Source organism: Anser anser, assembly GCF_964211835.1.
Source record: "Anser anser genome assembly, chromosome: 7".
In the NCBI taxonomy this organism is placed as follows: domain Eukaryota; kingdom Metazoa; phylum Chordata; class Aves; order Anseriformes; family Anatidae; genus Anser; species Anser anser.
In genome coordinates this window covers 22,119,288-22,131,995 of record NC_139727.1, presented here as the reverse complement: position 1 = coordinate 22,131,995, position 12,708 = coordinate 22,119,288, and the positions used below count along the sequence as shown (strand labels likewise).

Sequence of the window (12,708 nt, the reverse complement as noted above, 5' to 3'; positions counted from 1 at the left end):
GATTGACAAATGAAGGAAGCAAAGCTGCCCTGGAAGGGGTTTGGGGATAAAAGGCACAGTGGCAGAGCACATGCCCTCTCTGGAGTGGTCCAGAGGAAACAAATTATTGTAAGGAAAGTGGCTGCTGCTTGCTGTGATAGAGGATTTGATTTACGTAAGTTGTTTGCTTGTTTTTGTGTACTTAGCAAGAAACTTTAGAGCTGTTATAGTAGTTTGCTTCTGATCTTGTAGTGCAGTTGATATTTTTTGTGTTAACCTTGTGATTGTGGTAGTTTACACTCTGTGGTTCTGCTTTAGGAAACAGTTGTGGTGTCTGATGAAGTGCCTTAAGGAAAAACTTCCCTTGTAATCCTTAAGGAATGAACTTCAGTCTGAAAAGAATGATTTGTTCAAAATGACCTTGGCACTTAGAGGAAATCAAGTGAAACTGCAGTTTCTCTTATGCTATTAAACCCTTAAACATGGGATCATATTCAAACTTCTGGCCTGTCCCTGATGTAACTCTTAATCTTGTACTGTTTCTTGATGGGTTATTGTTAAGGTGTATAGTATCTGTGATAATAGTATAGTTGCAAGGACATGTGATAAGTAACTTCTGACTCAAAGGGCATGGTGTATTCTAAATGATTCCCTTAAAATAATAAGCTCACTTTTTTATTTCTTGAAAAGAAGTAATGATGTTAATGACTGTTTTATTACTCCTGTTGTTTCTCTGGTAGGCAAGTGCAGTGTGATCAAAGCTATTGCTGCCAGAAGAGCCTGGCAGCACTACTTCCTTAACCTGATGTGTATATTTAAAGTATGCTCTGTCCTTTTTTTCCTTAAAAAAAAAAAAAAAAAGGCGGGGGGGGTGGACAGCTTAAGGCCACTTGGATTGTAGACTTGAGAATGAAGAAACCAAATGCTTTTGAAAGTCTGTAACTTTGAGGGAGTTGTTTATGGGATTTGTAACAGAGTAGAGGCTGAACCTGTCTCTCTGTCAATGTTTGTGCTGACCTGCTCAGAAATCTTCTCTTGAGGCAAATAAGGTTTTCCAGGTCAAGTAGGTAATGAAGGAGCAGAAAGGGTTCTCCATTGTGTAGATATGAATGAACAGTGCCTCTCAGGGCTGTAGTACTGTGTCCTCTGTGGGTCCCTCTGTTAAGGGATGGTTTATTTAGCTTGCCTGGCTGAGGACTGCTCCTCCTCTGTGATGTGAATGTACTCTGCTGTTTATCTGAGTGCAGTAGCACTGGTGTGACCATCCCTTGTGGCAGGTGGTGCCACCTTCCCTCTGCAGCAAGGATTCAGGATTGACTTCCTGATGCTTTCAGGTTATGCATGTGTATGCTGCCCAAATTCTGTCCCTAAAGGAAATTTAAAATGAACATTTCTCTAGCTCTACCTTTCTCTCCCTGTTAGTTTGTAACTCTATTAGTCTGGGGCAGATAGAAGAGGTTTCTGTATATGTGTGGAGCACTGTGTTGTTTTTTTTTTTAATGAGTTACTTCTGGTTGTTTAGCCTATGAGCATACTCCATTTTGTCCAGCATGCCTGTGTGTCCAAATGCTCTTTGAAGCAATAATTGAGCTTTCTAATTGCTGTTCTTGCAACAGGCCTGACTCTTTAAACTGATCAGCAAGATAACATAAATATAATGTAATAACTCCACTTTGTTGAAGAGAGGTAAACTTGGCTTTTTTCCTTCTTTCAGTTCTGGGTTTGGGAAGGGGAAAATTTAGGCCTTAGTCTACAAATGTGTGTAGATCCCAAGGTTCTGCTTGCCTTCAGCAGGAATTGGCCCACACATAAACCTTGAGTCTGAGTCCAGAGCAGCTCCCTCTTATTTTGTTGGTTTTGCTGTACTTGTGGCTCTTTTCTCCCACTCTCCTGGAGAACGCACTGCAAAGCCCAGGAAACTCCAGCTGGAACAGGCACATGTGCATGTCTGCAAGTTGGTGTTATGTGGCATTATGGCTATTGGTAATGCTTAGATGACAGTGCCTATGGGCCACTGCTTAGGGTTGGATGCTGACTGGAATAAACATCCGTTTCCCTGTTGGATAGGAAGAAACTACTGGAGGAATGGAGTTGCTTTTATTGCATCTGTTACTATCTTTGGTATAATCTAGCCTGTATGACCATACAAGGGATTAACTCTAGCCTTGGTTTGTCATGGAAAGCTTGTTTGTGCCAGTGATATCAAAGTGCAAAAGGAAGAGAAAAACAAGCTTAAATTTCCCACCCACCCACCTCTCTCTGACCTAGTGAACAAGAGCTCTGCCTGCCTATTCAGCGTTGTAGCCTGTAGGTATCTGGCCACTGCTTGCCTTCATACAGAGGAGTGTCTCACACCCCTTCCAGGGGGCTCCAGTGGGGAGAGCAGTACTCTAGTTTCCCTTCAGATCATATAAATCATCCCAAAGACAAGAGCAGCCCATACCCTTGAAATGTGGCTGCTTTGCCAGGGAGCTGGAAGTAGGGCCTGGTGTCAATGGGATTAGATGCAACTGGTCCTGAACTCTGCGGGAACCAGTAATGGCAGCTCTGGGCAGATGTCCTTGACAGAAGAGAGTCTTTAAGCCTCTTGGGTGTGACTTGTTCCACATGTGACAAGGGACTGTGCACTGGCACTGCCATAAAGTACTAAAATGGCTGGACTTTGAGGAACTCCTTCTTTCTCTAATCTTTCTCTAATGTTACCAGACGTAATTTCCCTTCCCAGACTGCTCCTGACTCAGGCATGGATCTCTAATCTTAATGCTGAGGGAGAAAAGTTACTTCCAAACTGAGTCTCCCCTCTTCTCGCTGATGCTAGGCAATGAGACCTGATAACTGACTTCCTGATGCTGGAGCAGGAAGCTGTAATACTGTAACACTATCCCTTATGTTGACAACTTCCAACATTTCAGTACTTATTTCAGTATTTGTCAGCTTTCCTACACTTACCAAGCGTATGGAAGAACCAGGGATGCTTCAGTCTCTTGGCTGACTAGGAACAGACAAAGCCCAACTGCTTTGTGTGCTTGCATCCTCACATGTTCCATCTTCTGTGTGTTGCATGTGTCTAGGACCTTGGGTAGATGTGGGTGGCCCCAAATGATTTAGGAATTAAATCCTTTCAGGAAAGAAGCTGAAGCAATACAAATTCTCATTAAGTGTACTAGCTCTCTACTAGATGATACCTAGGTAGAAATTCAGAAGTCATTGAGCTTGCTGTACTTGTACTCCATAGTTCTGACCGTGAGAATCTCAGTCTGTCTAGCAGAGCAGCTTCCTGTAAACTATTCCCCTCACCCCCCACCCCACCCACCCTTCCCCAGTGGGTCTAATCACCTAACGACAGTTCTGTCTTGACTTCAGTTATTCCTGAAAACACAGGTTTCCTGCTAAGAGGACTGAGACCTGCTTCCCAGTGACAGAGGACTGCAGGAAGCCCCTGGGCAGTGATGGATGTCTACCTGATGATTCGACGTCACAAGATGACAATCTTCACTGAGGCCAAAGAGACGACAACTGTGCATGAGTTGAAAAAGGTGGTGGAGGGAATACTGAAGAGGCCACCGGAGGAGCAGAGGCTCTACAAAGATGACCAGCTGCTGGATGATGACGACAGAACTTTGCTAGACTGTGGCTTAAGCAGCCAAAACTGCCGTCCTCATATTCCTGCCACAGTGGGCTTAGCTTTATTCAGACCTGGTAGTGGCTCCTTTGAGCCACTGCGCATTGACCCCTTCTCAAGCACCCCAGAGCTACCTGATGTCGTGAAGTCACAGGACTCTGGTAGCAGCTCCAGTGAGCAAGCCTTGCGTTAAAACTATAATCTTCTGTTCTGCCTCTTCCAGACAGGAAGCTGGCATTGTCTATGTATTCTGCTCCTATCCACATCCTTCCAAAGTTGTCTACCTGAATAATAAAGCATTGCAATTCAATTACATGATGTCAATGTGCTGTAGTGCCCAGGCAACCCACAGAACTGTTTCCTGAGAGGCTTTTCTCAGATGGCAGCAGCTGATGGCATGTGTGCCTCCTGAATTGTAAGTGGTATGTTCTGCCACTTGTGTTCCTTCCAGCCAATCCCCATGGCCTTACCAGTCCTGAGGTTCTGGCTCTGGGGAAAGAAGTGCTGCCCAGACTAACTTGGTAGACAAGGAGATCTATCAGTCTTCATTTTGGCTCCCCAGAATAGTGCTTCTGAGGAGTTTAGCTGGAAATCTTGGGAGAAAGGGCTGCAGAATAAACTTCTAACAATCTTGCTGCAAGCAAGACTAAGACCTGAGCAGAGGTAAGCTTAGAAAATGGAGCTTGTGTCCTTTCAAGTTAAGGGACATTGCACTAATACAATGCGCAAGAAACTTCTAAATCTGACATTGAGCTTGGTCACTGGCAAGGACTGCACAAAGGTGTTGTGTTTTTTTCCAACAGAGCTTAAAAAAGGACAGTACAGTCAGAAACGAATATACTAAAACTGCAGTTCTTGATAAGAGGTCTGCAAGAAGGAAGTCTGTCACCACATGCTTTAAAGCGTGGGATCAGTCCTATCAAACTCTTTAGTCTTTTTTTTCCTCTGGTAACAATTAGAGATGCTAATATATCTATTCCCTGAATAGAACTTTGTAGTGTTATTATTGAGCTTTCTTTCTCCTCTACCAAGGATAATTTAAGTAGGCCAGTCTATCAGAGTCCAAAAACTTAAAGCTACTCAGTCCTGTCCATGACAGCTTCTTGGAGTTTTTTCCCCTTATTAATAGATTAAGAATACTTCTAAAAAGATGCTTGCATTCTTGAACCTCACTAGAACAAATGAAAAAGCTCCAGCCTGCCAGCAGCACCAGGATCTAGGTTTTCATGCTATCTGTACATCTGGTTTGTCCAGCCTTTCCTTCCAATACAGGAGCACTGCTGCAGAACTAGGATGCCATCTAGTGACTTAATGTTTTTTTAGCAGAGAACAAAAATGAAGTTCCAGACCTGTCACCTTTGTACATAAACAGCTGTACTAATGTAGCTGGGCTGTAGCTAGCGCAATCTACTCTGTGAAGTTGTTGATACTTCCCACAACACTTGCTGGAAAAGTTAGGTACCCTCTGAAGTCCTTGGCTCCCAGTGAGCAGCACCAAGTAAAGTGGCACTGGCTTGACGCTCTTGATTTCTGATACAATTTTGGTTGTTCTAAGTATTTAACCCCTTTCTACTGAAGAGGGTTGGAAGAGTCCCCCACTTCCAACTGATACTCAGAAGGGAGTGAGGGAAGATGTTAATGAGAAATATTGACTGATAAAAAGAGACTATATTCTAAAAACATAGGCCTGATGCAAGCAATGTAGCCAAACTAGATAATGGATTTCTAGGTGTTATGCTCACAAATGTTCCTTTCAGAACACAATCTTTCAGAACTGATCTCTTAGTTAACTTATTTTTATCATTTGCTGTTAATATTAGGGAATAATACTAATACTGTTTTGAATTAACTTGTTCAATAGCCTGCCTTACACAGCTGAATACTAGAAAGGGGAAGAAACAACTGAGATGGAAGGGGAAAAAAGAAGCCTTTAAGAGGTCAAATAATCCTATCTGAATTGAGATATCTAAAGGATTTCTCAGCCATTATATTTATCAGTAAAACAAAACTGCTTGCTTTGGTATATTTCTTGTCTTTGGCGGGCTAAGATAGAAATGGGAGACCTCTCTGGACTTACAGAGAGGGAAAAATAGGAGGCTGTTCTTGGAGGCTGATTTCATGGTGGTAAAGGACTGCAGTTCATCAGTGCTCTATAACGGAGATCTACCAGAAGTAATGATTATGCAAGAGCGCTGCAATCATGATGTGTAAAAAAAAACATGTTAGTGGCTGAGAACTGCATGCTGTAAGAAATGAAATGTTGAAGAATTTGGATGTGGGGGATAAATGTTAAAGTAACTCAGTCTTACTGAGTGTTTTTGATCGGTCATATGACTTGGGTTCTGGAGTTTCATATGAATTACTATTATAAAGCCCATTAGTTTGCCCTAAAATAAACCACAGCTTGGCTTAGTGAAACATGAACACAACAATAGATTTGAACAAACTTTCAGGCTTTCAGAAGGTGCCAAGGCAAACTTTCCTGCATACCAACAGAAGCATTAATTAAAACCAAAGTGAACATGCTTAACAATATCTTAAAGCAGCACAAAGCAGAATATGAGCAGGAAATTTCTAGCTTGTAATGTAAATAAGATATGTACACGCCTTATTTATGACTGTTTAAATTGGATTTTTAAGGCTTGTAAAAATATTAATGGCAACGATACACAGATAGGTGTAAAAACAAATAGGATTTAACTGATTAACACTCCTTAATTGGAAAATTTCCATCAGATTATGGCATGTGTGTTCTGTTGTTATGTTCAAACATATTTGGAAGGGTAAGCGTAATGTTTCAGTTTTAGGGCAAGAACATCTTATTGGTATTTAAAAGTCTTACCTCAGAAAGAATTACTGGGATTAGAGGGATCAGGATCAGCCGCCTGAAATTTCATTTCTTTTTCTAGTGAGGCTAGTGGAAGTGTTCTATTCTTCCAGGTAGGAAGATAGTAATGGGTGTAGAAGAGAGCATGTAGTCTCTTCACTCTGCCTGGGGCCGTGCTTGGACTCTCAAGGTTCTGCAGAGTCTCTTTTAAACTTTTTATATGTCAGGATAATGGGAAACTCTTATGCAAATGTTTCCTTTACTCTACGTGGAGCTAGTGGTGTTATCACCTAAAGCTTGAAGGCTGGGACTGGGAATGTATTCTTTGTAGGGGACTGTAGTTGTGTGCATTGAAGTAGAGAAATTACAAGACAAAAACATTACTTGGCAGAAGTGGGAGGAGCAGAGGTTTTATGCTGTCTGCTCTCTGTTTGGAAGGTTTTGTCATCCTACCACAGCTAGGTTCCTTGCTACAGAAGGCAGCCAAGTTTCTGCTGTGCTTCTGGTGTTCTGAAACTAGATGTGATAGGTAACATTATCCTTTCCCATGCTGAAGCTTTGAGCAGACAAGAGGAGAACAGACAGCTCCCTGGAGATACTTTGGTTTAGACATGACTCTTTGTTATTTTTGCATAGTATACAGGGTAGATCCACATAAAACAAAAATTGCCAGATGCTAGAGAAAAGTGCTTGAGTGCATTTAAAATATGGTTAAATTGGTTTGAATCCAGTAGGAGTATTGGTAAGGCTGGCTTTTCTGGAGTTTGGGTACATAAGTCATTAGCATTAAAAAGGAAATTAAATCTTTGGTCACAGCTTACTCGAAACTTGATGTTCTCTATGGACATGCCTTACAACTCAATCTGGAAGTCTCTTGCAGACAGAAAGATGTCCATGCTGCTACCTTTCCTGTGTCATCTCCTCTGGATGAAACTACAAAGAGCAACCCTACAATATCCATGGTGCAGTAGTTCTTTTAGTATCCTTTTCTGGGTCCTCCAGACTCAAACCTAAAGTGTTGGGGTCTGTACTGGACACCGTGTCATTAGAAGATGCCTTCAGATATGCTTTCTCTTAGCACAGGTGAACAAAGGGAGGTAAACTGGCTCATGACTCTCATGCTATTGGGGCTAGTGTCTTCCAAGCATTGCCACTGAATGCTGATAGATTATTTTGTGGATGGGAAGTTCTGAGCTTTTCAAGCAGCTGAGAGAGTGGGAAGCAGAAACAGAAAAGGGGAGCTGGTATCACTCCTTGCAGTCACACTATTGGCCAAAGTTTCCCTGAGAAACAGAAGCATGGGGTTTGTGGTAGCTGAATTGTGATTGCACGTGTAAGACTGCGGGTGCGGTTCCGAAATGGTTCTGGCCCAACTTCAGTATCCTTGGCAGGTGCTGAAGGGGCTGGGGCTAGCCATCTAGCAGAGTGAGTTGGAGCCCAGACTGTTGGAAAACAAAATCTGGGTGCCGGAGTCAGGCAGGCAGGCAGGAAACCAGTAGCCTGCACTTGCACAATTAAAGCAATTAGTGAGCTGAAGTTTGAGGTAAAGGCCACTTCATACTGCAAGGACAAACCTGGTAAGAAGACTGGTTCCTCCTGTGGATGGGGCTCAAGTTGAATCTTTTAAAGATTAATCAGACCCTTGGCTGAGGACTGGGTTTGCAGTGTTGTAGACATACAATACTGGGTAGGTGTCGGATCTTGAAGTCCATAGGTTGGGCAGGCTTCAGGGAGCCAAGTAGGATAAATGATCGTCATATGAGACATTGTCCTAGAAAAGTGTTCAGAAAGACCTCTAAGCTGCTTTTCATTGCTTAGGTTTTCTTCCTCAAAAAAAAAAAGTCACATGAATGTTTGGTGCTTCATCTGATTTTATTTTTAGCTTTAAGATACAGCTGTGTGAAGATAACATACTCCTTGACACTGAAGTTTGAAGGGAGAAGTAAAATTAGCAGCTACTGATGATACTTAAAGTCAGCTTTAATTTCAGATGTCAAGGAAGGTATAAATTCTAACTGCATGGAGAAGAGGAAGGCAGAGAAACTGAGGAAGTCTTTTGTGCATACATACTCAATTTTATCACTTAGGAAGTTTTTGAGTAGATTTCACTTGATGGCTGCATTTTTCAGTGTTTTTGAATTTATGAGAAAGAAGCCTTGAAATGGGGAAAAAAAAAAAAAGAGCCCAAATCCAGAACTCTTTTGTGTTAGCCCACCATCCCGTATACCGGGCATGTTTTTGAGTGATCGTTTTTCTCCACTACTTCATAAGTGCAGGTCTCCTTGTTGAAAATGCTTACACATTTCTCTTCATCATAACCAACTGGTGTTGAATAGCTGTCATTGGAAAAAGGAATAGGTGATGAGACCTAGAAAAAAACAGCTTCCATTTGAGATTGTATCTACACACTTCTAATATGAAGACACTATACTGAGGCAGTGTTTAGGGGCAGAAAAAGGAGCTCATGTGAAGCTCCCAGATCAAAGGTGACTTACCCTGCTGCTTAAACAGGATGAAGAGAGAGTTGTAGCTTACTGATCTGATTTATGACCAAGGGATGTTTGTGTTTATTTGTTGCTCCACTATCAACAATATCATTGCCTTTTCTATTTAGCCATGATATGGAACAAGAATTGCATGAGTGGTTAGGTGTCACTACAGTAAAAACTACAGGCAAGCCAGTGTATCCCAGGCTGTCCCTCAGAGAGAAAGGAGGAGCAATGTGTGGCTTGGGAAAGATCTGGATTAGCAGCAGTAGAAAATTCTTAAGCAGCTAAATGTTCTCTCATGAATCAGTTTCTTACCTGAAACTTTAGCCCCACGAAAAATTCACTTTTTTTTTTAAACAAGGACTATTTTTTAAACATGAGTTTTGTTTTTTAGAGGAACTTCTTGCATGCTTAGTGATGGTGTTGGGTTAATGCATTACTTTGTGATATGAAAGGAGTGAGAGAAGAGTCATGGTGATTTCTCAGGGACCCCTGTGTGAAGGGAAGTGCTTTGTGCTGTGCTGTGGCAGCAGATGAAACCCCACTGCTGCTCTGAACTCACGTGGAGCAGCAGCTGATTCCATCCCTGAAACAGGAGCACTCAAGGCAGTTCGCAGTCTTCCACTCGGAACCAAATTCATGCAGCTCTCCCTCTGAGTCATAGCAGCCTGAAAATGTAGTACACAAGCACCTGTTAGTGTCAGACACGTTGCACTAACATTGCTATTGCCTGCACAAAGCATATAGGAAATCTGCTGGCTTTTTTCATTAACGTAGCAGGACCACTACTATAGTAGTGGCATGGAAAAGGATGTCCTCATCTGCTCTGTTTCTTGTTGTTCTCAACTGAACAACAAACTTCCAAAACTTATCAAACTTTCTTTATCTCAACCCATGAGCTTTTACAATTTTTTTTTTCCCCTGGTTACTTCCCCCATCCCAGGAAGGGAGTGAACAGCTGTGTGATGCTTAGCTGCCTGCTAGGCTAAACCACAATAGTGTGTCCAAATAATTGCATACTGCTTTTAAACACTTATTTTCCGGTAGCAGCACTCATAGAAAAAAAAAAAGTATGACTTCGTACAGGTGAACAAACTAAGCCTATGCTACTTCCCTGGACAAAATCCATGTGTAATTTGGCCTGCGTCATGCTTCTTAGACAAACTTTCCTCTTTTATAGCATATTATAAATCCACTACTCTCCATACCCCATTTTCCCCATTTCACAGTGGTTCCTCTCCACTCTTTCCAATTATTTCTAAATTGTGATGAAATGTGCTGACTGGATAAATCAAATCAGGCAGTACTTGTGGTAGTGTGTGTCAAGTTGAGGACAATTGACTTCTCACCTTTGATCTCATCACCAGGATTCACTGGCTTGAATGGTTGAAAGTAACAAGCAGCATTGGACACTGCCACGCTAACAGAAAGAACAAGAAGGCAGGCCAAGAAGGTTTTCTGAACAAGAAAGCAGAATTATTGTGAATACTTCAGTATATATTAAAACTTCCTGATGGTAAATACTATTGTTAGAAATAGGAAAATATATTGTGGTTTTGAACCAAAATTTAATTATCTTTTGCATTTTATACGCTTTAACATACAGTCAGGAATACCAAGCCATTTAGAAGAAGCAGAGCATCATTTGAGAAGAAGGAGTCTGTGTTTCCAAGGTGTTAAAATCAGGCACTGCCTGATACAGGATTGGTAGATCCAGACACTGTCTGTGAAAGTAACCTGAATAGGGAATGTATTTTACTCCTTCCCCATCCAGATTCATTTTTCTTGTCATTATTTTCTCCATCAGATTGGTCATCAACTGTCTCTACCACTAACTGCATAGTTTAAAAAAAAAAAAAAAAGGCAAAACACCAAAAACCTTCTTCACTGGAGTCTGAAGAACTGAGTGGATGTTTCAACCTAATATTGAAGGAATAAGCTGAAGAACTTTAGTTAAGTTAAACCTTCAAGATTTGGCCCTGTTTTAAGCAGGAGTTTAGACTAAATGACCTGCAGGTGTCCCTTCCAACCTAGATAATTCTATATTCTATAAACTTTCAGAAAAATCTGTTGACAAAGTTTAGCTTAAATTCCCCAGCTAGTCCCTCATCCTTCAATGTTAGGTTGAAATGTTTGAATGGCATTCAGTGAGGCCATGAGAGAAATAAGTGCTGGGATGGAATTATCTGTGACGAGTTTAAAATGTTGGTAAGAGAGGAAAGATAGACAAGAAATAAGCAACGTGTCTCTCTCTCTCTCTCTGTCAGAGTAGAACTGATGACTTCTTAGAAAAAAAAGTCTTACCTTAGAGATAGAAGGAGGGATAAACAAGCATTTAATTTTGCAGAGATGAGGTTAAAAATCACCAGCTTGTTTAACAAGTGGAGGGACAAGTTAAAGAAAATAAACCAATCTGAGCACTGAAAACAAGGGATTTCTTTAGAGAACAGGAAATCCCCAAAGACAATAGTTATTTAAGTCATGCAAATCTTGTGATCGTTTCCATAACATTTGCAGTGACACATAGGTATGAACATCTGGTCACCTTAAGCAAGTCAAGTACAAGGTATTAACATGTCCTCTGTGTTCATAATCTGTACTTATATCTAGCTTTCCCTGTGGACCAAACTCTGTCATGGAAGGGATCAGATAGACTTGAAACAGGAAACAATTACAAAGAAAAATAAGCTGAAAGATGATGATGTAGATGTCATTTATGGTCTGGCCCCAGAAAGCAGTATTTTGGTACAGATTTGCAGAACCCTGCAGGAATGGTACTAGTTGGATGAATCAGTCTGCTAGGCCTATAAGTACACGATAGAGCTGGGAGCAGTCATACTAAGCAGTAGGTGTTGGATCAAGATTTTAAGCATAACTCACTCAAATATTTTGATTTCTTCAAAGAAGAAAACAAGATTCTAGTACTTACTGAGATGAGTTATTTTTTGTGGGGAGAATTCAAATATATTTGAGCTGAAAAATGACTAAAAATAAAGATAACATTTTTTGAGTTTAACTAAACACTCATATGTTACCCAAACTTTTCATGAAAATGAAGGCCAGTGCTAGGTTGAGGAAAGCAAAACAGTTGCTTTCTGCCAGAAAAGTGATTACGTCCAAACATTACAGGAATTGGAAACAGAATGTTATAATAAAAACCTTCAACTCTTCAACTGGAGTCCTATTAGATGACATCGTCCTTGTAAATCCTGGAATCTTTTACCCAGGGTTCTTACCTGCCTGTCCTTATCTGTCTGACTTTTGTTCTTAAAACACAGTTTCTACTTTCTCTGAGTTACTTAGAATTCTGAGTACTCAGAAAAACCCAGCAGAACCTCTTTTAAAACCTGTAGCAATATAACATTGTAATTTACAACATAAGATGGAAGGACTCACCATTCTCATAGAATTATGAGGTTTCTGGTAAGGAGCCAGCCTGAAGGAAGTTCATCTTGTCCACAAACTTATATAGAGAGGAAACTTCTGATACCAGTTCTTGAGCAAACTGAACATACATGAATAACTCCAATGAGGTTTCTGCAAAATGACCTCATGCAGTGAAGATTATTAAAATGAGCCAATTATACACAGGAAGGTTTGGTTCTGAAAGGCACTGAAGAAATAGGTGTGGCTTTTGTTCCACTCCACATTTAGAAGGGAGCTATGGGAGGTACTTCAGAAGGAATTTCAAGCCTGAGAGGAATATTTAATGGACTGAAAAAAACATCAGGGACTGTGTGGTTGTGGTTCTTGCTCACACCAAGATTTGCATGCTTAATTTGAACCATCTA

General features: G+C 41.0%; 2 protein-coding genes across 3 annotated transcripts; one reads left to right on the top strand and one right to left on the bottom strand.

Annotated features, from left to right (window-relative positions):
- Positions 1–14: 14 nt before the first annotated feature.
- ELOB (elongin B) lies at positions 15–3,911 on the top strand. Of its 2 annotated transcripts, none has more exons than XM_083844469.1 (2): positions 15–154; positions 3,343–3,911. In XM_083844469.1, the coding sequence occupies exon 2, from the start codon at positions 3,429–3,431 to the stop codon at positions 3,792–3,794; it is 366 nt and encodes a 121-aa protein (XP_083700595.1). In that variant the 5' UTR covers positions 15–154; positions 3,343–3,428; the 3' UTR covers positions 3,795–3,911. The 2 variants fall into 2 exon arrangements, with proteins under 2 accessions (XP_083700595.1, XP_083700596.1); XM_083844470.1 differs by having other exon boundaries at positions 17–154; positions 3,361–3,911.
- Positions 3,912–8,281: 4,370 nt separating this feature from the next.
- Positions 8,282–12,452, bottom strand: LOC310902626 (beta-microseminoprotein-like). The gene is made up of 4 exons (XM_083844471.1): positions 12,314–12,452; positions 10,267–10,375; positions 9,480–9,585; positions 8,282–8,764 (listed from the first exon to the last, which is right to left on the bottom strand). The coding sequence occupies exons 1-4, from the start codon at positions 12,320–12,322 to the stop codon at positions 8,635–8,637; spliced, it is 354 nt and encodes a 117-aa protein (XP_083700597.1). The 5' UTR covers positions 12,323–12,452; the 3' UTR covers positions 8,282–8,634.
- Positions 12,453–12,708: the final 256 nt, after the last annotated feature.